The following is a 22,813-nucleotide window of genomic DNA, read 5'->3' as shown; positions in this document are numbered from 1 at the left end:
GAACCTAGGGAATGCTTGATGCCGCTCTCTCGTCACTGAAGGTGGTAAAGTGGGAGGAGAGAACGACTGTGTTCATCTTGATATGTTAGGTAATGAAGTAATTGTAACGTTTGCAGAGAACTTTAGGAATAATTTTAATGCAATTTATTATCATGGGACTAATGTTGCCAGGCAAATAATGATTGCATTATGAATATTAATTTTCCTGTTCTATAATAGAATCATCCTGGCTGTAACTAACATGGAGGATCCTCTGTAATCCTCACAGGAACCCTCCGCGGCTGCCATTCCCCCCCTGCTCTTAGAGATGAGGAAATCGAAGTTCGGTTAATTTGCTCCACGTTTAATAGAGCTTGGTTGCTTTCAGAACCCGACCCCCCCCCCCCCCCCACACACACACACTCCATTTGGAAATTGTTCCAGCATTATAGCAGTGGGTAAGTGGGTAGAGTTTGACTAAAGTCAATAACATTTAAAATTCCTGTGAAAGAACTCAGCGGAGAGCAGCCCTGGGAGCCTGGCTTGGCTGTGAGTAGAGAAATCCAGTTGTGTCGGGAAAGCGATCAGTGTGCCCTGGATGTGGGCACCCTTCAGGAAGGCTGCGGGCTCTTTGCAGAATTACAAATCGCGTACACGCAGGGACCACTTCCTCTCACTCTCCTGCAAATGCCTCTCCCATTAGCAGGGAAACAGCGGGACGCTTGACAGCTCCGCGCAGGCCCGGAGCTTCATAGAACGGAACATTCTTCTTATTCCATTAGGGGCGCGCTCAGAAGATGGGCATGCAGCGAGGCCTAGGTGTTCCTGGAGACTGCTGGCTGAGACGTTCTCGTGTACCTCAATTTAGATTCTGCATTCATTTCCAGATTTGTCCAATTGCCTTAAAAAAAAAATTGGCCCATGCCAGCTTTCTCTTAGTGTCGAGGAATGCGATTGCGCTCAGTACCTCTGCAGTGGACTCCCCAGTTGTGGCGGTGGTTTCTGCAGACCACGAGGGGATGTATAACAAATGTGAGATGAGAGAGCTTTGTCAGGGCGGGGGCTCGTCCTCTGGAAAGCTGGAGCGGGGAAGTGGGAGCCCTCCCCAGCGCCAACAGGCACCCCCTCCCCCTTCGCCCCCCAAGGTCTGCCTGCAACACCCTCTGTTCTCTCTCTTTGTTCCCCTTCCCAACTCAGGTCCTGGCAGGGATCTGTGACATTTCCGAGCAGATCAAACGAGCCCCTGACACCTGATTGCCCAGTGTCTGTTGTTTACCGTTGCTTTCCAAGGACACCTAGACAAGATGGGAAGCTTAACGCGCTGTAATTAAATTTGCATCTGCTCTGTGACAGGACTCAAAGGACTTTTCTTTCCCTCCACCTAGGAATCTCATTGTAGAGCTCCTACTGGCTTTGACCCCGCAACATCTGAAAAGGCAAGACGCGGACAGGTAAACAAGCATTGGTTCAGTCGACTGCCTGTCATGATAATGATGCATATTCAATAAGGTCCCCGATACCCCTTTCTGCCTTGGCGTGCTACTCTTCACCCGCTTGTTTAGCCAGATTTAGAACGGGTCTGAAATGCAAGAACTGTAGCTTGGAGGGGATTTTTTTTTTTTTTTAAGTAAAATCTTTTTGAAAGAAAACAAACATTGCCTCACAATCTGGATGGGTTTAACACACCCTTTGGGTTGTACATGGCTCACAAACGCTCATGAATAATTCAGCAAAGGCAAACACAATCTGCTGGTGGTACCCAGTGTTATTCACCCTCGCTAATGAATAATTCCCTTTGGCGCTTCTGGAGCCGGGCTGAGGAGTGGCATCTGAGACTCACAGAGGTTATTATTGGGCGATTTGTCAGTGTCCTTGGGGCATTGTGAGCCAGAGTCCAACTCGGCTACCCACCCCGCATGCCTCCCAGATCCTTCTGGGAAACGCGCAGCTCCCCCTGTCCCAGGTTTTTAACCCTGGAATGTTGCTATGGGAGAGGCCATGCGCTAACAGGACTCAGCTTCCACTGTCGTCTCATTGAGTCACTTCCTTTCATGGTTTCATTCAAATAAAGACGTGTTTGTTGAGCACCTTACTAGGTACACAGTACTGAGTGCGGCATTGTGGATGCACAGAGGTAAGATAGCCTTTATGTGCTGTGTCCTCCAGGGGAGGGGAGGGTGTGAAGGAGAGGCATGGGGTCCTGGAGGGAGGGCTCAGGGTCTTTTTTTTTTTTTTTTGTCAAAATGACCAGTTAGCGGTTGGATTCTCATCCTGTTCTCAGACATGCATTCCTGTGCATATGTGCTCTCCGTAGCATTGTGTGATATTGCTTTAGATCAGTGGTTCTCAACCTTCCGAATGCCGCGACCCTTTAATACTGTTTCTCATGCTGTGGTGACCCCCATTTCATTGTTACAAATTGAACATAATGAAAGCATAGTGATTAATCACAAAAACAATATGTAATTATATATGTGTTTTCCGATGGTCTTAGGCGACCCCTGTGAAAGGGTCGTTCGACCCCCAAAGGGGTCGCGACCCACAGGTTGAGAACCGCTGCTTTAGATAAACCTAAAGTTTGATTCATCTTGGAACTGTTTATCAGATAAGCCCGATAACATAATCCCAGAGATGAGTAAGCAACCCTTGTTCATGTCTGCTGCACTGAGGACAGGAATGTGCTATGGTGACCTGGCTTTACCAGCCTGGAGAGCCTAAGGCGAACGTGGATGTATTTCGGCATGAGTGGTCTACATAGCACACCTTAGTAGTCATATGCTAGTGTATGACTGAGATCCTTGAGGCACACCCAGCCTTGGTGAGGTCATTTCTGGCGTCCTGCATCTACTTGAGCTTTTCGTATACAACTCTTAGCTCTCGCTCTTCTTTCTGAGCACACTGGGAAGACTACAATTCCCAGCTTCCCTTGCAGTGAGGTGGGATCATATGATTAGTTCTGACCAAAGAAACGGAAGCAGAAGGGCTGGGTATCATTCCTAGTCAAGACATTTAAGAGCTAGTGTGCCACCTGCATGCTTTCTCTTTCCCTGCCACAGTGCCTTTGGGGGCTCTGTGTTCCAGGTATTGGGGTCTCCAATAGTCTGATCCATGAATGACTGTGTGGAGTAGAGCCCACCTCTGCTTCCCATTGGCCCACACTGGACAGTAAGAAAGTTTGTTTGTTGTATTAAGCCCCTGAGATTTGGAAGTTTGCTCACCATGTAGCTTAGACCATTTGTGTTAATACAGAGGGATTAGTACAGGAAGAGATTGTGTGTGTGTGTGTGTGTGTGTTATTAGGACCTGGTATTCCACAAGATCCCAGCTAGCTTTGCAGAATGTAGCTTCAGTGGGGAATTGGAGGGTAGGTGCCACTTAGGGGCAGAAAAAGAGTTTATTTCACCAATTACCAAGGCCTCTGTGGAAGAAATAACATTGGTATTAACAGAGTCTTGGAAATAAGCAAACAATTAGTAAAAAAAAAAAAAAGAGCCAGAATTGAATTGAGGCAATTATAACACATATTTTTGAATTTTAAATTGTATCCAGCATGTGTAGTTGGTAAAGTTACACATGTAATTGTTCTCTGTGGGCATAGTGTTATACCCATTCTGGCCCCTGAGCTAAGAATGGTTTTTATGTTTCTAAAAGATTGTAAAGAAAAAAAAAAAGAAGACAGAGAATACTCATTAGGGGCCATATGTGGTGTACAGAGCCCGAGATATTTGCTCTGTGGCCCTGTAGAGAACAAAGTTTGCTTTTTTTGGTTTATATCTTAACATCTCCACATACAATTATCAACAAGTATCCCACTAGAATCGGAATTTCTTGAGAACCAGAAGGCAAGGGTTTTATGAATTTCTGCCTGTCATGGTGCATGAAGCAAGGTGCACGTTCAGAGCATGTTGACTGGATGGAGTTGCACACAGAGCACAGGAGGTGAGACTTTTCCAGGAGGAGGCCTGAGGGGAGAGCCTGTCAGGCCGCCGGTTGGAACCAACAGAACGTTTCTTCTGTGTACTGGGCTGGTGACAGCTGTGGGTTCGTTTTGACCTAATGTGTATGGACATTTATGTACTTTTTACATTCATTTTTATTATCAAGTAGAGGTCATATTTTGGAAGGTTTTAAAGATCTTACCTTGTACTCTGGCATCAGAGTGTTGTTAGAGTTTTCTGGTTAATGTGTTTGGCGTAGATGTTTTGGTTTCCCCTTTTTCCTCCGGTGACACTTACATTAAAAAAAATTTATGCATGTTTCTGCCCACTCACTTGCTCACTCATAGGTATGTACCCACAAGAAATGGAAGCATGTCCACACAAACACTCGGACACAAATGCTTATAGCAGCATTATTCGTAACAGCCCCCAAATAGAAACCAACCCCAAAAGGCCTTTAGGGGCTGAATGGATAAGCACAATGGCCTGTAGCCACACAGTGGAATATTATACTGCAGTGAAAAGGAATGAGGTTTTGATACACACTGCGGTATGAATGAGCCTCAACAGCTTTATACCAAGTGAAAGCCAAACACAGAATACAGAATGTTGTATGAATCGGTTTATAGAAAATGTTTGTAACCGACAAATCTGTAGAGACAGAAAGCAGATTAGTGATGGCCGAGGGCTGGAAATGGGGTGAGGTGGGGATTGAGAGTGAATGCTGTGATACGGAATGTGCTATGGTATGATGACAAAGTTCTAAACTTAGATCGCGTAGGTTGTGGTGAATTGTTGCAAAGTTCTGTGAGCATACTAACACTAAAAACGATTGAATCGTGCATTCTAAATGGGTGAATTTAATTTTATGTGAATTTTAACTCAAGGATATTAGCAAAAATTATTATGCAGTGGATGGCTCATTTTCTAGTGATGCTGCTGATTTTATACCCTCTTATTCAAGCAACGGTCAGATTGGAATCTCTTATATTTTACCTTTCTTAATTAAAATCTCCTGGAAGCAAAATTTGATTTATATTAAGCCCCCTTTGACCCAACTATCTATTTACATGAATTTATTCTACTGAATATACTGGCATACATGTACAGAGGCAGGTACAATAATTTTGTAGTGGCATTATTGGCAGTGGCAAAACATAAGAAACAACCTAAATGCCCATCAGTAGGGGACAGGTTAAAAGATAAAGGGAGATGTAGCCGGTGAACTACTCCAGCACCACTGACAAGAGACTGTTCTCTCTGTGCCAATATGAAACCATCTTTTAAAAAAATATATATTTTATTGATTTTTTACAGAGAGGAAGGGAGAGGGATAGAGAGTTAGAAACATCGATGAGAGAGAAACATTGATTCAGCTGCCTCCTGCACACCCCCTACTGGGGATGTGCCCGAAACCCAGGTACATGCCCTTGACCAGAATCGAACCTGGGACCCTTCAGTCCGCAGGGCAACGCTCTATCCACTGAGCCAAACCGGCTAGGGCTGAAACCATCTTTAATATACTTAAATTAAAAAAACAAGGCGCAGAATACTTGGATTTCCATTTGTGTAGAATGCTTGCGAAAAGATCCATTATCTCTGGAAAGATTCAGCAGTAGTTACCTGTTTAGGGGAGAAAGTTTGGGTGGGAGAAGTAATAGGAGAGAGACAACCTTTTCCAGGGTTAGACTTTTTTTGTACACTTTTCTCCATAGCAGCAGCATTCATAATAGCCAAGAGGTGTTAACAGTGCAAACGTTCATCAGCAGATGAACAAAATGTGGTGCATCCATATATGCATGTAAGTAGAATGTCTGAGTCAAAGGAGATTCAAATCTAAATCACTTTTGCTTTTGGGAATTTTAACTCAAGGGTAGTTAGTTAGCATTCAAATATTACCTTGAAGGTGTTTTTTTTAGTTGATTTCTATACTGCAGCTTAGCAACCAACCTTGCCCCTTCCCGTCCATGTGGAATCATTTGTTTTAAGACTCATCCCCCACCCCCCAGCCGCTAATGATGGACAATTATATGGTCTTGCTGTCATTTTTACAGTCTTCTCTCCCAGCTGTGTGGTAGCGGTGTATCTGCAGGGCGGGAAGGTGGCTTGCAAGGGACAATATCAGATCACCCACAATTATTTTAATGTCTCCTGTGATGTGATAAATGAAACTTATCTCTCTATATATCTATATATAAAAGCCTAAGCGACCGTTATGACCGGACAACCAGCCGGTAGCTATGATGCGCACTGACCATCAGGGGGCAGGTGCTCAACACAGGAGCTGCCCCCTGGTGGTCAGTGTGCTCCCACAGCCTGTGTGGCTTGTTGGTGAACTGGGTTAGGGAGTGTCCGTGGCTTCAGGACACCCTGTGGTGATGCCTCTTATGATCCCTCTTGCAGGTAGGGCCTTTGACACCTTTCACAAGGTTAGCTGGACCAGTATTGCCGTTATTATCGTGATGCCACTTGTGCTGTTACATTGGTGAGGAACCGCATGGCTTTTTTGAGCCAGACTGGGGCCCGGGGAAGCCCAGAGAGCTTGTTGGCTTCTCCGAGACGGCATGGCTGCTTCACACGGAGCTGGATTTGTGGCCTAGAATTCCAGGCCCAGAGCTTTCTCTCTAAACGAAACCGACGTTCCGGTTCCAAGGTGCCATGAATTTAAGGGGGAGTCTAGAAATGAATGGTGAATTAAGGTAAACAGCACTCCATGAAAACATCTCAACAAGGAAATACTTTGGGGGAAGAATAATGCTTGTATATTTTTAAAATTGTATTTACCTTCATTATACATCAAAGGAACGGACAAATCTCCTTGTAAAATACTACCAGCAGCCTTTCAGTACCCCTCCAGGTCCTTCTACACCTTCCTGGTAGCACGACAACATCGCTGAAGGGATTGCTCCATCCGATGTCAGCGTCGGGTCGGACTGAGGAGGCGCTTGTGTTAGAGCAACCCCACAAACCCCGGTTCCGGTGGCTGTCGGCCGGCCAGAGTGCACCTTTCCTAGGAAAGGCCTGCTACTGTTGCTAGTTGGTCTGCACCGCATGTGCCGGGTGGAGTAATTATGTTGAGCCGGCCGACTATGACCAAGATTAATAGCTCTTGAAAGGGCTATAATGAAAGGCTGCCCCAACTGGCTTCTACATTCTTCTTTATTTATTCTGCTCTCATCCCTGTCACCTTTGGGCATCCGCCAAATGTCCTTTATGTGAGATCTGCCCCCCGGATGTGAAAGGCCTCTCTTTCTTAATGGTGGGAGGTGATCGGGCTGCAGGGCCGAGCGACGTGGGCAGTTGACCTGGCCCAGAGGGGCGTCCCTTCGGGCCTGTGGGAGTCCCAGGAACGGGACACTCACTCCGCCGGGAGAGAGACCGTGAGGATATTCTGCTGACTGATCCTGACCATGGAGGGGTACCTCAAGGGTGGTAGGGAGTCACTCCAAGGTTTCATTGTCAAATCCATAGACTTCAGTGGCTCTTCTGTTTGGAGCATTTGCGAGTTTCTTATTCTGCTGAGGAATTTAACAAATATATATTTTTATTGATTTCAGAGAGGAAAGGAGAGGGAGAGAAAGCTAGAAGCATCAATGATGAGAGAGAATCATTGACCGGCTGCCTCCTGCAGGCCCCACACTGGGGATGGAGCCTGCAAGCCAGGCACGCGCCCCGACCGGGAATCGAACCATGACCTCCTGGTTCATAGGTCAATGCTCAACCACTGAGCCATGCTGACCGGGCCTGATGAGGATTTTTTTTTTTTTTTTGCCTGAAACCATCACTATTTCTACTCTTATCAAACTTGGAAACCTCCTTGTGGTAGAGACTGCACGTGAACTCCCAGATGCCTTCTCGCTGCCTCTATCATGGATTTTTCAGGGAACCCGCTGCCTGGAATACAGAGTGCATTTCCCAGCTTCCCCTGCAGCTAGGTGTGGCCATGTGACTAAGGAAGAAGATCTGTCCTGCCGTGTCCCGAACAGAAAGCCCAGTGTATCCTTTGCCCCTTTCTGCGTAGGCCCGTCCTTTCATCCCGCTGCCTGAAATGTAAGCGCTGCGTTCCGATGGGCAGCGTGCGGGCCAGTCCTATCGGCCTGGTTAAATCCACTGTCAGTTTGGATTTTCTGTCACTTGCAGCCAGGCCTAATCCTGGATAACACACGGTTTCTGCACGTTGCCGAAGAGGAGATAAACCCCGAGCCCCGAGATATCCTTCTCTCGTTCCTAAATATTAATGTCAAAATTTAAACAGATCTCTCACCCTTCCTTCTTTCAACCCCTAAAATTGAAACAACCTACAGAAAAAGATAATGCATTAATTTATGTAAGAACGAACGACACGAGAGATATATTAATAGGAAAGATACGGGAGAGATAGATGAGCAAGAAGGCTGGGGCAGAAAATAACTCATTTAGGAAAATGATAAGCAGGACGGATCTCAAGGGCTTTCTGTAAGATGTGGTCAGGGCGCCCTCTCTTCCTGTGTGTGTGTGCGTGTGTGTGTGTGTGTGTGTGTGTGTGTGTGTGTTGGGGGGCAGGGGGCAGCTACAGCTTCTTTCCATAGAGATTCAACTTCATCTCCTTTTTTAAAAAAAATATATTTTTATTGATTTCAGAGAGGAAAGGGGAGGGAGAGAGTGACAGAAACATCAGTGATGAGAGAGAATCATGAATCGGCTGCCTCCTGCACGCCCCACACTGGGGATGGAACCCACAACCCGGGCATGTGCCCCGACCCGGGAACCGAACCGTGACCTCCTGGTTCCTAGGTTGACACTCAACCACTGAGCCACGCCAGTTGGGCTTCATCTCCTTTCTTACGGGCTTGGGTTTTTTTTTTTTAAATTTCAGGTTTCGAGTGTCTGAACACAGTGCTCCCAGTTCCCTTGCCTGATTCCACTGCTATTTCTATTTGCCGGGCTCCCTGGCTTTAGGCCCTCCTCCCTCTAATGTCACCTGGGTCAGAGACCATGTACCATGTGACCTCTCCTGGGTTGCAAGTGGTTATTAACACAGCTCTTTTCAAGGCGATGCCTCTTTTTCGGGACTTTTTAAAAACTCCGGAAAGAGAAAAGCAGTTATTTGGTTCACTTGTTCTCATTTGCATCTGTAAAGGGAACCCAGCGTGAGGCTCTCGGGGCCACGTCTTCCCTGGCTGTTTCTTGCCTTCTCATGTGAAGAACGGCAGGATCTTGTCTTTTGTTCACACGCGTGAAAGTCCATGGGGCTGGAGACCAGAACAGGGCGCTCTTTGTGCGCCCCGAGCATGCGAACGCGCTCGGTCACACACTAGTTGCTGTTTAACTACAATAAAATGGTGACCGAAGGAGATAGACATTTAAAGGATGAATGGCAGGGCTGTTAATCGCAGAGCAGGCCCTGTGGCATTGTTGTTTTTAGCTAATAGGTATCCAGCCCAGAGTCACTGTTACAGCTGAGTGAGATCTCTGTTTCCAACCAGAAAAAAAAAAAAAAAGATGTCACTGGATATTTTGAATAGCTGATCATTTTGTGTTTCAAAAAGTCATTTAAACAGTGTTTGGAAACTTCTAGGTATTTCCCTGAAGTGTTTGCTAAGCTTGGCCATGTCATTCATAGAATGGAGATATATATATATCTATATCAAGTATATTATCTAAGGAAAGAGCCTTTAGGGCTTTTATAAGTCTATGAATTTAGAACTTGATCCGTCTTTATCCTATAAAGCGTTATGATTTCTTTCCTGTTTAGGGATGTAAAGGACAACCCCTTCTTTTCTCTCCCCCCGCACCCCCCATCTTATGCAGCTGAAATCTGGGTCTTTGGCATTTGGCCCTTTGAGAAGGGATGAAGGTGGCGGTGCTGAGGGTGAGGTGCTGGGATCCCGAGTGCTGCTTTCTTCCTGAGAGATGAACTGTACCAGGTGTCCCTTGTCCGCTGTTTCTGAGCGCGGGGTGTACTTGGCCTTATCTTACTGTTTCATTGCATTATTCAGCCTTTTCCCAGGATACCTCCAAATAAAATGACTCCAAATACATTTTACAGATGCCCCCCCCCACCCCCCTTGCAGTCACATCTCATTGCAGCAGGAATCTTAAAATGTTCCTCCCTCCCGGGGATGATGGGGGTGAGATGGATGAAAGCTACAATTCGGCCTCGGGTTAGGAGGGACAGCAGGGACTGGTGGTGCCCCTGGAGGAGTGGGAGAGACAAGTCCTACCGAAAGGGGCCGGTGGCAACTTCGCTGCCGCGTGCGAATGTGTTTGCAGATACTCTGATTTTTTGAAAGAAGTTGAAAATGTGGGTTTTTATTCCCAAGTTCTTCATTGTAAAGAACTGTCTGCTAATTGAAATTTAAAACCCATATGGTCCAAATATACCATATTTGCTTCCCCCGGCTCCACTTCTGAAATACACCTGCCTTCAGAGGTAGCTGGAACTCCTGACCCTTCTGGGGATGGAGGTGTGAATCCGCTCACTACTTATTGGTTTTCCCCTTTCTCCCTCGACCCCGGCCCTGCCAGCAGGCTTCGTTATGTTAGCGAACATTCACTCCCTTTTCGTCTTCCCAAGTGTGGGGTTGATGTCTTTCATCTGCCCTGATCTCCTCTCTCATTCTCTTTGTCCCCGAAGATGTGTGGGTTTGTTGTTTTGTTTCCGCGTCTTCACCGGCATTTCAGTTAGGTTTTGTGAGGGAGCTAAGCGCTTGGTTGGTATCTGCCATGTTGAGATGGGAGTTAACCTGCTGTGTCAATCATTAATTTGGGTATCAGAGTTTTTTCCCCCCTAAGGTTTATTTGGAAGTCAAAGTAAGAAAACAAAGTTTAATATGTCAGAACCCTTTGCTCCTTACATCTTCCTTGACCACTGGGCTTCTTTCGACCTTCTCTGAAATACCTGGTCCTTCCGAGACTCCTGCTCAACGTGCAACGAATTCTTCGCTGTTTCGGGACTTCCTCTAGACATGCGGTGTGCACTTTGTCACCCACATGTTGTAGCCCGTGAACACCAGGTGATGTTTCAGTCTCTTAAGTATCTACTATGGCTCCTGGTGAACCTGAGTTCAACAAACACTTGCTGATCAGAGGATGCCACTCAAGTTTTTATTACTTCGCTTTTATACGTGTTACGGATATGTGATTCTCTCTCAGTGTCTTCTCAGCCTATTGCTCAGAGATCGGTAGGAGGGAAGAATAATGATGAGTAGACTTTGGGAGTCCCATCGTTAAGGTATAAATGTCATCACTACATTGCAGCTTCAGAAGTATTTTCCTGACATGGTACAGTTCTACGTTGCATTTAGAAAGAGGAGAAGTGGGGGTAGTGATAGTGGGGAGAAAGGGGAACCCTGGGACTGGAGTTCTGATATTAGGCTTCTGTAGAGAGCCTATTCACCATGTGTTTGCTTGATGACTGTTACCTGCAACCAGGCACTTCCGTGTATTTTAGCGCTCTTGCCCTTTAGCGTTGGACAGCATCCATTGTCCTGAGTCTGCTTCTCTTGTATAAGTAACAACGCTGTCATTTTCTCTAACGTCGACCTTTTTAATCAACGACACTCTCTAATAGTGCCCCGTAGTCCTTGGTTATGCATCTCGGCGAGTGCTTGCTGGCCCCAGCGCGGTGTTTAATAAATTATTGAACTTGGAAGTACCTTTGAGAAGCAAGGGTTTTATGCGACTGAGCAGCAGACGGGGAAAAGCGCTATCCTCCAGGGTATCCCACAGCCAGAAACAGAGGCTCGATCAGACAGTGTAAGCACCGAGTGAGTGATGGTCACACCATGAAATATTTACGCCCGAGACGGGGCCCGGGTGGGGAGGAAGGAGCCTGTGGGTTTTTATCGTTTGGGGTTGAACCTGATGCCATACAACTCACACTCTCTGATCTTAAAAGCAAAACAGGAAAATAAAAAAGAGAGAGGGAAAGAAAGGCAGAAAGGCAAATAAGGAATGAGAAGAAGAGTATTGATTTGGTGATATTTTGTTGTTTGCGGGACCTTTTCACAAAAGCAAGGCTGCTTTTGTAGACATTAGCCTTACGAAGAGCCAAGTTTTTATGTTTTATTTTTAAATTTATTTTAGAGAGAGGAAGGTTGGGGGGGGAGAGGAGGAGGGGAGAGAGAGAGAGAGCGAGAGAGCAAGCGATTAGTTGTTCCACTCATTTATACATTCCTTGGTTGATTCTTTAATGTGTCCTGACCGAGGATCGAACCCACAGCCTTGGTGTATGTGGATGACGCTCTAATCAACTGAGCTGCCCTGCCAGGGCAAAGCCAAGTTTTAAACGGCCCTTAAAAGAGACCAAAAAGTCATGGTTTCTTGCCACAACAAGCTTAAAGTTTTAATTTAATCAACATCTCGTGATTTGACGCCATCAAGCCGCCCTTATTCTATTATCTGTAAAAACAGAGGCTTAAATATCAAGGAACCAAGTAGCCTAATATGCTCTTCCTTTCACACAGAATGAGTGATTTATTTCTTTTTCCGTCATTTTAAATTGTCCCGTGGTGAATTTACTTAATAAAGATCCAGAGAAAACAAATAACAGAAGGAAGAAGTGTCGGACGGCATACTAGAAAAGGCCCGGAAGATGTTTATCTGAGCTGATGCCCTTAGAGAAATTCCTAGGATCTTCCAGTATAGAGAAGGGCTGAAAGGAACCACTTTCTTTTGCCCCCTCTGCCCAGTATTTGGTACGTAAATGTTTCTTGTAGAGATAAGCCCTTTTAGATTTCATAGTATTATTGAAAAGATTTATTGTTGTTGAATAAAGGTTGACAAATAATTTTACTCATGATTTATGTAACCCCCCCTCCACCCCCCGCAGATTGTGTTTGGGGGTATTTTTATGTCATGATTTTGCTTTTCAGTGGTCGAAGGAAGAACCAAACCGCGTGCTAACAAGGAGGCTCAGATTGACCGTAGACATGGGCCTGTCAGAGGGATCCTTTGGCTTCCTGGCCTTTGGTACCTGTCACGAGCTTCCCGGGCGTTTGATGTGCATTATGCTAAACCACATTATTTGTCCCCATGATCACATTGACCTAAATTGACAAGTTTCTGTCACTGGTAAAGTCAAGGTTAATCATGTTGGAAGGGAAACGTTGGTGAGACTCCCCTTTGCAGCTGTAATAGCTTGTCTGTCGGTTATACATCAGGGGACTTCGAAAGGAGCGTATACTGTGTGTCACGCGGGAACCCATTGCATGCAAAGGCGTTTATAGTCTAAAGACCCAGGATCGGTGCAATGTGGTACAGGCCTATTTGTGAAAGGATGTATTAAGCCACAAATGGAAACAGTTGAAGTGGATAATATTGGTATGTTTATTTATTTTTTTATGTTTTTATTGATTTTACAGAGAGAGGGAAGGAGAGGGAGAGAGAGATAGAAACATCAATGATGAGAGAGAATCATGGATCAGCTGCCTTCTGCAAGCTCCCCACTGGGGATGGAGCCCACAACCTGGGCCTGTGCTCTGACCGGGAATTGAACCGTGACCTCATGGTTCATAGGTTGATGCTCAACCACGCTGGCCGGGCCATTGCTGATACTTTTAACATGATATGTACCAACAACAGATTTCTAGGTGCCACCCATGCATTGATGCAGCAGATATTAACCTGTCACATGCTCCGTGCTGTCCTATACTCTGGCTTTTCAGGGGTGACACACAGACCCAAGCCCCTCCTCTCACGGAGGTGGACATTCTGTTAGAGGAAGGAAGGCAGTAACACGTAAACCATAGTGAAGATAACAAATAAATAAGACCTGTGTCTCTTGGAGATAAACAGTGTGGCATGACAATGATTGAGGTGGGTTTCGGTGTGAGATTCGAATGGAGGTTCTCATGGGCTTTGCCTGCAGGAGCAACAGGTCAGTGGCCAGAATTTAAGAAAAAGAGACCAAAGGGAGAAGGAACGAAGCCAGGATCACATCAGGGCCTTTCGGCCGTGGTAAAGACTTAGGTTTTATTCCCAGCTCCATGGGAGCCCATGGAGGGCCGTAAGATGGACCAATCGGATGTAGGTGTGGGAGGACCGGGTCCGATTTGCATTTTACAACGGCCCCTCTGGCCGCTGCCTGGGGGAAGACTGGAGGGCCAGAGGAGAATCAGGGGGACACACCAGGGAGCCAGAGATACCCAGGTGGCGATCCTGGTGGCAGAGAGAAGGGGGAGGATTTAGGATGCATTTTAGCTGACCGGGTTTGAAAGACTTGAGGAATCAAGGGGAACCCCCACCTCTGTGCCTTATGGACCGGAAGGTGGTCATTTCGCGAGATCAGAAGATGAAGGAAGGGGCGGTTGGGGGTGTGACACAGGTGCTTTCCTTTGGACACAGTTGGAGAGTCACCAGCACAGAGATGGAGGTTTTAAGCCCTGGAGCCCTCCTCTGCAGGAAGCATTGCTCCTTAGGCCGTGATGAAGCCTCAAGCCCCAGCCTCCCCGACCCCAAGTGCTGTTCCCTCACCTCTTCTGCCCTCGGGATGTGGTGCCAGCCGGTCCCGAGCCCCACAAGCGCCTTCCTTCAAGGCCAAGGGAGCAGATGACACGCCCCGTGAGCCAGATTTTCCATGACAGGCCGGTCAGGAGCAAGATAATCGCAGCGCTCCTCCTGCCGCTTAGAATAAAGGCATATTGACTTTCCGGGAGCAGCTCGGGTGCTAAGGGGTGATATTGATTAAGCGTCTGATGAGAATTCGCAGGGCCGCCTTATCGCCCGGCCGCCACAGGGTCCGTCCCCGCCGGGTCAGGCCTCGCTGCTGACCTCTGCGGTGCGAAGTGCTGTTTTTCTTAGGATTCTCGGCCCTGTTTAGTCTCGGCACTGTCCAGAGGCATTCATTTTGCCTGATGGATGGCTCAATCCCGCCTGTTACCTTAATCTGACCTTCCAGGTGGGGGCGCTTTTGTTCTTAGGAGGATGGAAGGCCCGGAGATGTAGAGGCCAGTGTGATGCTGGTGATCTGGGACATCTGAACTCCCACGATTGAAGGCTAGTTTGTTTTTTTAAAAATATATTTTATTGATTTTTTACAGAGAGGAAGGGAGAGGGATAGAGAGTTAGAAACATCGATGAGAGAGAAACATCGACCAGCTGCCTCCTGCACATCTCCCACTGGGGATGTGCCCGCAACCAACGTACATGCCCTTGACCGGAATCGAACCCGGGACCTTTCAGTCCGCAGGCCGACGCTCTATCCACTGAGCCAAACCGGTTTCGGCTGAAGGCTAGTTTTGACACCGTTTGGCATTCGCGTTGAATGTTTTGCTCTGAAACTTCCTATTACGATGTGGTGACTGGGCGTCCTCCTCTGTTTTTCCACTGCTGCTCTGGAGCAAGGCTCACTTTATGGGTATTTTTTAAAAACCAGGGACGGTGCCTCTCTCCAAGGTGTCATGACGAAGCCCAGGGGGCTCCTCGGCGTTCACGTCTCATCAGGAAAGTGGATTTCCTGCGGTCCCCGTGGCGTGATGCGTCCAACAGGCTCCTTCTGCGGGTTCGGTTTCATCACGTTTACGAGTCAGCTTCTGAGGAGAGCTGGAAAAATGTAATGACAGTCAAGGGAGACATTGCTTCCCGGCCTAAAGTACATAAGGAATCCCCGGGAATCATTCAAAAAATAACAGTTCCGTATAAAAGTTTTGACTTGCTGTTGTAATAAGACATCTTTCCCCCTGTGTCTGAACATTCTGGCTGGATTGTTCTCGGGGTGGATTTGAGGGGTAATATTACTACAGGCTGAGGCACTGAGGATAGATAGCATCGCTTGACACGCAGCAGTGCGCGGCTGATGTTAGCTGCTGTTCACGATGATGTCGGCTGCAAGTTCCTTCTCCGTCAGCCACCATACCCAGCACAGGCCTAGGCACACAGTGTGATACTCAGGTAGATGCCCAGGGACTACCATCCCTGGCATTTCCTTCTGCACCTGGGATACCACAGCCGCTTCTGTGCCTTTTCTCAAATGGTCTGAGTACCTGACGTCCTTCCGTCCCTTCTCCTTCACATGGTTGCTCTCAAAAGGGGGCGCTTGAATTTTGGCCGTTTCCGCATCGGCCTAACTTCTTTGTTAGTTGCCAGATAGGCCTCAGGTTTTAAATTCTTTGCAGTTTGAAGAGATAATAAGGCCCTGGCCAGGTAGCTTAGTTGGTTAGAGCCAAGGTTGCGGGTTCGTTCCCTGGACGGGGTACATACAAGAAACAACCAATGAATGCATGAATAAGTGGAACGCCATCGATGTCTCTCTCTCTCTCTCTCTCTCTCTATGAATAAGTGGGATGCCATCGATGTCTCTCTCTCTCTCACTCTCTCTCTCTCTCACTCTCTCTCTCTCTCTCACTCTCTCTCCTCTCTCCACTCTCCTCTCTCTCCCCATCCTTCTCTTTCTCCCTTCCTCTCTCTCTCTCAATTCAATAAAAAAGAAAGTGATAATAAATATTAACATTCTTAGAACAGTGCCCGGCACAGAACAGGTAAATGCCGTCTGACTCAGCACCATGACCGCTGGCTGGGATACCCACCTTTAGGGATGATGCTGGGAAGTGGGGCTGTGGCTCCTCTTGAGGTAGGAGGTGAAATAGTTATTTCTTTTTTAAAAAAACATATTTCTTATTGATTTCAGAGAGGAAGGGAGAAGGAGAGAGAGATAGGAACATCAGTGATGAGAGGGAATCATTGATGGGCTTCCTCCTGCATGCCCCACACTGGGGATGGAGCCCACAACCCGGGCATGTGCCCTGACCGGGAATCGAACCGTGACCTCCTGGTTCATAGGTTGACGCTCAACCACTGAGCCTCGCTGGCCGGGCTGAAATAGTTATTTCTTATCCTAGTAGATGATGCCACAGGGACCTTAGGCTTCTTGTAAAGTCTCGGTTGCTGCACAGAGGGGCAGCTCTGCGTGGCAGGACCATGGTGAGTGGACAGGCGTCCTCCTCAGTGGAGCGATGGCCTGGCCTCTGTTTGGCTTGTGAGGGCAGAGTCACTTTGGGGTGGTTTATGAGTCATCTGAAATATGCCTTCAACCTAGACTTGTGGCCCGCTGGCGAGGCTGCTGCTTTTATCTGGTCTCACATGTCTTGTCCGTGTCAAAACTTGCCTCGCCTCTTTGTTGACTTTGAATCAGAGCAGTGTTCTCGGCCGGGTTTGAGGGTTTGAACTCCCCCTCAAGTGCATCTGCTCCCCTCTCCCTGGGCCGCCCCGGGGGGCTGTGGATTTGGTGTCCTCTTCTCATGTGCAGCTCATGGAGCCACAGTGACGTGAACCGGCTTCTCTGGAAAAGTACAGATTCACTTGTCAGCTGGTCTCGGAGACCATGTTTGCATTCTTTGTGAAAGTGAGTCTATGATTCCGGCTGACTTTTGGACTCACCTCTCCACATGGGCAGTGGATGCCTTTTAAAATCAGGACTTAGAGAGAGCTAATCATAACTGTAGCTGACACTCTTTTTAATTTTATTTGAGAGAGAGAAAGAGAGAGAGAGAGAGAGAGAGAGAGAGAGAGAGAAACATCTATTGATCTCTCAGTTACCTCCCATATGCGCCCCAACTGGATATTGAATGCACAACCTGAGTATGTGCCCTGAACGGGAATTGAATCCGCCACATTTTTAAAAATATATATATTTTTATTGATTTCAGAGAGGAAGGGAGAGGGAGAGATAGAAACATCAATGATGAGAGAATCATCGATCGGCTGCCTCCTGCATGCCCTCCCCTGGGGTCTGAGCCTGCAACCTGGGCATGTGCCCTTGACCGGAATCGAACCCGGGACCCTTCAGTCCACAGGACGACGCTCTATCCACTGAGCAAAAATGGCGAGGGCGAACCCGCCTCCTTTTGGTGCGCTGGACGACGCTCCGACCAACCGAGCCACGCTGGCCGGCGCTGAAGTTCTCTTTAAGGGCAATAAAGAGCAGGACATGACACACATGGGGAGCTAGTGTGGCACTGTATTACGTCCATCTGTCTTGCCTCCGTGCGATGGAGAAAGAAGAAAATCAAGCTGCTCTGGAATTCAGGTTTTTGCCTCTCGGTCCGCATTGACAGCGTTCTGACGGAGGTGAGGATGCCACAGCTGTGCTGCTTGGGTCGAGGCCTGGCTGTGCCCCCCACGAGTCGTGTAACTTTGGGAAGGTTCCTGAGCTTCTCTGTCTCTCCGTTTCATTATCTACCAAGTGAGGATAATTACAGTCATTACCACCCAGGGTTATCATGAGGATCAGACGAGTTAATTTCTGTAAAGCATTTATAACCGGACCTTGCACAGAGTAACTGCTGCACAGTGTTAGCTATTACTTTCATTAGGAATTAGTAATTGCACAAATAAAAAAATGAAGGTGTAAATCATTAACCAGGGCCATTTATCTGTGGGACTGTAGGCATTGTGTCGGGCCAGCACTGTGGGTTTATATTAGTTGGGGTAGGTTATTGTTGTAACAAAGATCATATCAAAATACTGAATAATGGCTTGAACGTAATAACAATGTGTTTCATGCCCATAAAACAGTGATCAGTAGTAAACAGAGACATCCCTATCTCTGCCTTTCATGGTCTTCCTCTCATCGATTAGCAAGCTCTGTTGCTTCTAGAAGTCTTCAGAATGTATTTAGGACCCATCCACTTCCCACAACCCCTCCTCCTGCCCTGCTGCTCCAGGCTGCCAGCATCTCTCTCCTGGACCAATGCCACTCCTTCCTCACTGGTCTCCCGGCTGCTTTTTCTTGCCTCCCTACCTGCAGCAACCAATGTTGAGTCTTTTAAAAAAATAATTCAGATCATGTTACTTCTCTGCTGCAACCTTCTTATGGTTTCTCAGAATGTTAAACAGAGAGAGGTACTGTACCGTCCAGCAGTTCTACTTCTGGTTACCCGAGAGAAATGAAAACGTGTGCCCACACAAAACGTGTGGGTGAGTGTTTATAGCAGCATGATGCACAGTAGCCCCAAAGTGAAAGCAGTCCTGTCAGTTATAAGATGATGGATGGATCATCAACATGTGGTCTAGCCGTACAATAGAATATTACTTGGCAATAAAAAGGGTGATGTCATGATACGTATTATACCGTGGGCGACTGTTGAAAACCGTATGCTCAAAGTGACAAAGGCCACAGGTGATGCGATTCCGTATCCAGAATGGGCAAAGCCGCAGAGACAGGAAGTAGAGGAGTGGTTGTCAGAAGCTGGGGAGAGGGGAGAGAGGAGAGAGGTGTGACTGCTAACGGGTACAGGGCTTCTTTTTGGTGTAACGAAAATGTTCTCAAATTAAGTTGTGATGATCGCATAACTCTGAATATACACTCTGCATTGTGCATGTTAAAATGGCAATTGCGTAGTATATAAATTATATCTCAGTATTAAAAAAAGCCCTTTATCTGATCTGACCCCCAACATCCTCTCTGATTTCCTCTCCTAATAAGCTTCTCCTCCTTCCTCCTAACCTACCCAAACCGGCCTTTTTCTGTTCCTCAAACCAGGCGAGTGCTGCCTGCCCCAGGGCCTTTGCACTTGCTGTTCTCGCTTAGAACCTTCTGCCCCCAGATATCTGCGAGGCTGGTTCCCTCACTTCCTTTTGTGTCTCTACTTACACATGACATTCTCAAGAGGCTTTCTCTGATTATTCTAAAATAACACCATCTCATTGCCTGTTGCCATTCTCCGTTCCCTTGACCCTCTTTTATTTCTCTCTATGTCACTTACTGTCGTCTAACCTACTAGACATTTTTTCTGTCTCCCTCCCTGAGAATGTCAGCTCCATGAGTCAGTGGCTTGGCTTCGTTCATTACTGCCTCTGCAGCAAGTTGGGCCCGATCTGCTCACTAAACCGTTGGCATGAGAAAGACAGGGATTTCTGGGGCAGTGGTGATGTCTGGGGCACACACTAAACTCGTGTGCAAGGTCCAGTGTGCCCGTCGGATGCAATGTCAGAAATCAGCGGCCTGGAAACAGCCTCGATGGGAACAGTGATTCTGGTTCCCAGGGAGGAATGGAGCGCCTCAAAGTTACTGTCGCATCTCTTGCTACCGGTCGGTAAGCTTTCCCACTTTTTAAACCACTGCCGTCATGCTCAGGTACACTGTACCGTTCGCTGTTTTTCCTAAAACGTCTTCTGGATTCAGAGCCTTTACTTCCACTTAAGTCTTCGTTGACCACCCCCTGCTATCTTTTCCTACCCTGGACACTCTTCAGGTTTCCTTTCTAAGACGTTTCCCGCCAGAAGAGGACTGGCAAAGTAAAGTCCATTTCCGGAAAGCAACGGATGGAGTGGGAGCCTTTGATCGGGTTTTAGAGTTTAGGTTGAGACATCCCTACTCAGTGGTTATTGAGGAATGCAGAGGTGGGGAAAAGAGAAGAAAATGTGTGCATGCTTTAAAAAGTGTTTAAGTTTGAGGAGCGCTCAGAATTCCACTTCTTCGCCCCCTCCTCCCCACCCCCATTTCCTTTTCCTGCTCCCAGGCCGGGGTGAAAAACACGGCCAGTTGCCCAAACTCCGAAAGTTAAAATGTGCGAGTCAGTAGGTGGCACTGAAGATCCGTCTCCGCGCAGCCAGGCCCGGGGAACACTCCTGGTCTGGCTCCAGCCGCCGGGCTTCGAGGTGTCAGAGAGATTGTTTTATTGGTGGAGGGCATAGTGTAATATATTCATCTCCACCCGAGGCAGCCATTTAACGCCCCGGAACATGCCCCTCTGCTGGCCACGGCCTGTTAGCCGGGCTTATTTGGTGTAATAATTAGCAGGATGGCTCACTAACAGGGGTACTTACCAACACCTCACATCTCCACCCCGCTCCGGGACGTGATGGGTCGCACATTCTGCGGAAATAGTTGGGAAGGTCACAGCTTCACCTCCGTCTAAAGGGCTGCTTTCTGCCCGGGACGGGTTTATATTAACCGGCTTCTGAGCTTCTTCGGACTGCACTTGTGTGTAACATAAACACATGCTGGCTTTTATGTCATGGCCTGGTGGAGGTCGGTAAACACAGCACTGTTAATCTTCCAACCCCCGGAATGACAGAGAAATCAATGAGTAGCCGCCCGGATCATCGGGCGCCACCCGCTCCTCGGCCTGTGTGTGTCGGAAGGTGTCACAGGAGCCCCGGGCCGGCCACAGGCACCGCGTTGGAGGTTAAAATCAGAGAAGAAAATGACACACGGGGTTTTTATTTTTTTTCCACGGTTGTGAGTTAGGCTTTTCTGTTTAATTCGTGGTGGCTTTCCGAGCCCTGCTAGGCTCCTACTGTTTCGACACCCACAATTTTAACATTTACTTTAGAACATGGTCAGAGTTAACTGACGGAAGACCAAACTGGCGAAAACGGGTGTAAAGCAGGAAACACTGTAGTTGGACCACTGACGTAGCCCCTCTGGCCTTAGGCTTGCTGTTTGCCTGCTCTGTGCGTGGTGCTCCCCTTGCTTCAAACGGAGACCAGGACACCCCCCGCCCCCCCTCCCCAACCCCTTCGGCTCCCCGACGCTGGGTAAAATGAAGTGAGACCTCTTCCCGATGCTTCTGCTCAGAATCAGAGTCCGGATAAATGTAAGAGGTTGTTGCGATTACTTAAGGAATCGAAGAGGCTTTTTCTTCGTTGATTCTGAGTTGGGGACATTTTGTTTTCAAGTGTTAGTTCTGTTCTTTGCGGTCCGCATCGGATACTTTCTCTCGGCTCTGCCTTTATTCAAACCCACCTGTATCTCCGGATGGAGGTGGAGGAAGCAAACTCTGTCAGATGGGGAAGTAGATTCTGACAAAGTCATCGGAGGACCAGGGAAATGGGCTCACGGCTGAGGGGCTAGAGGTGGGCTTCTGAAACCACACAACCGACTGGCTGGCCAGGCGGGCTGCTAATCCCTCGCACTCCAGAGGGCCAGGGAGCGGGCACCATGACTAGGCCGTTGATTTTTAATAATGTCCCACTGTGGCTGCATTCGGGGTACAGCAAGGTACAACTGGCATTGGATAACCTCCAAACGCATGCTCAGTCTCGGAATGTTGTCGCAGAAATCTCCAAGGTTTCCATGACTGTTGCCTGCAGGAAAGGTCCCAACAGCAAGAAGATGGCCTCCCTTTAATTTCTGCCTTCTCAGCAATCTCTCACGGAGCCATTTAGTTGCTAGAGCCAATTTCTCATCCAGAGCCCTAGCTGCAGAGCTGCAAAGCAGTCTGGGAAATGTAGTTTTAAACTCTACCTCTGCAGCATAGGAAAGATTAGAAGGATGCCGAGTGCCAAACCGTATATCCACTCTCCTCTCTCTCAGAATATTTAAAATCATGTATCTTTACTTCTAAATCAGCATTTCATTTGCTGCCTAACATAGCAACAAGCTTGGAGTAGACCAGCCGTGGGCAAACTACGGTCTGCGGGCTGGATCCGGCCTGTTTGAAATGAATAAAACTAAAAAAAAAAAAAGACCGTACCCTTTTATGTAATGATGTTTACTTTGAATTTATATTAGTTCACACAAACACTCCATCCATGCTTTTGTTCCGGCCCTCCGGTCCAGTTTAAGAACCCATTGTGGCCCTCGAGTCAAAAAGTTTGCCCACCCCTGGAGTAGACCCTCAGTAGATGTGTTGTTAATGACCTTGACTTCTTTGTTTCTCTGTATGGCGCCACCTTGTTTTATAATCTCGGCACCGCGTTAGATCCCAGATCTATCCACCTTAGTGTAGCTCTTGGTTATCTTCCATTCCCATTATCTTCTCCCTGTTCAGGCGCAGCCCACACCTGCCTCCTTACCTGCCCCGCTGGCCGCCAGTCTTGGCTTTTTTAAACGCAAGCATATTATTAATACATTAGTGTTTAAAAACACAAAACAGCCAATAACATAGCATGCCTCCCTTGTGTTCCTGTCCTTCTCAGAGCCTTTCGTGGCTCCGTATTTAGGACAGAACCTAGGCTACTAGCTTGGCTTT

General features: G+C 47.5%; 1 protein-coding gene across 4 annotated transcripts in view; it reads left to right on the top strand.

Annotated features, from left to right (window-relative positions):
- Nucleotides 1-22,813, top strand: part of FTO (FTO, alpha-ketoglutarate dependent dioxygenase) — a 243,524-nt gene that overhangs the window by 19,922 nt on the left and 200,789 nt on the right. For 3 of the 4 annotated variants that reach the window (XM_006103062.3, XM_023744388.1, XM_023744389.1), the window contains exon 2: nt 1,365-1,430. The exons of the other annotated variant lie outside the window; for it this stretch is intronic. In XM_006103062.3, the coding sequence (XP_006103124.1) occupies nt 1,365-1,430 (66 nt within the window). The remainder of the gene's footprint in view (nt 1-1,364; nt 1,431-22,813) is intronic. 4 annotated transcript variants of the gene reach the window in all.

This window comes from Myotis lucifugus, unplaced genomic scaffold (genome assembly GCF_000147115.1).
Source record: "Myotis lucifugus unplaced genomic scaffold, Myoluc2.0 scaffold_460, whole genome shotgun sequence".
NCBI classification, from domain to species: domain Eukaryota; kingdom Metazoa; phylum Chordata; class Mammalia; order Chiroptera; family Vespertilionidae; genus Myotis; species Myotis lucifugus.
This window is presented reverse-complemented; position numbering and strand designations above follow the sequence as displayed.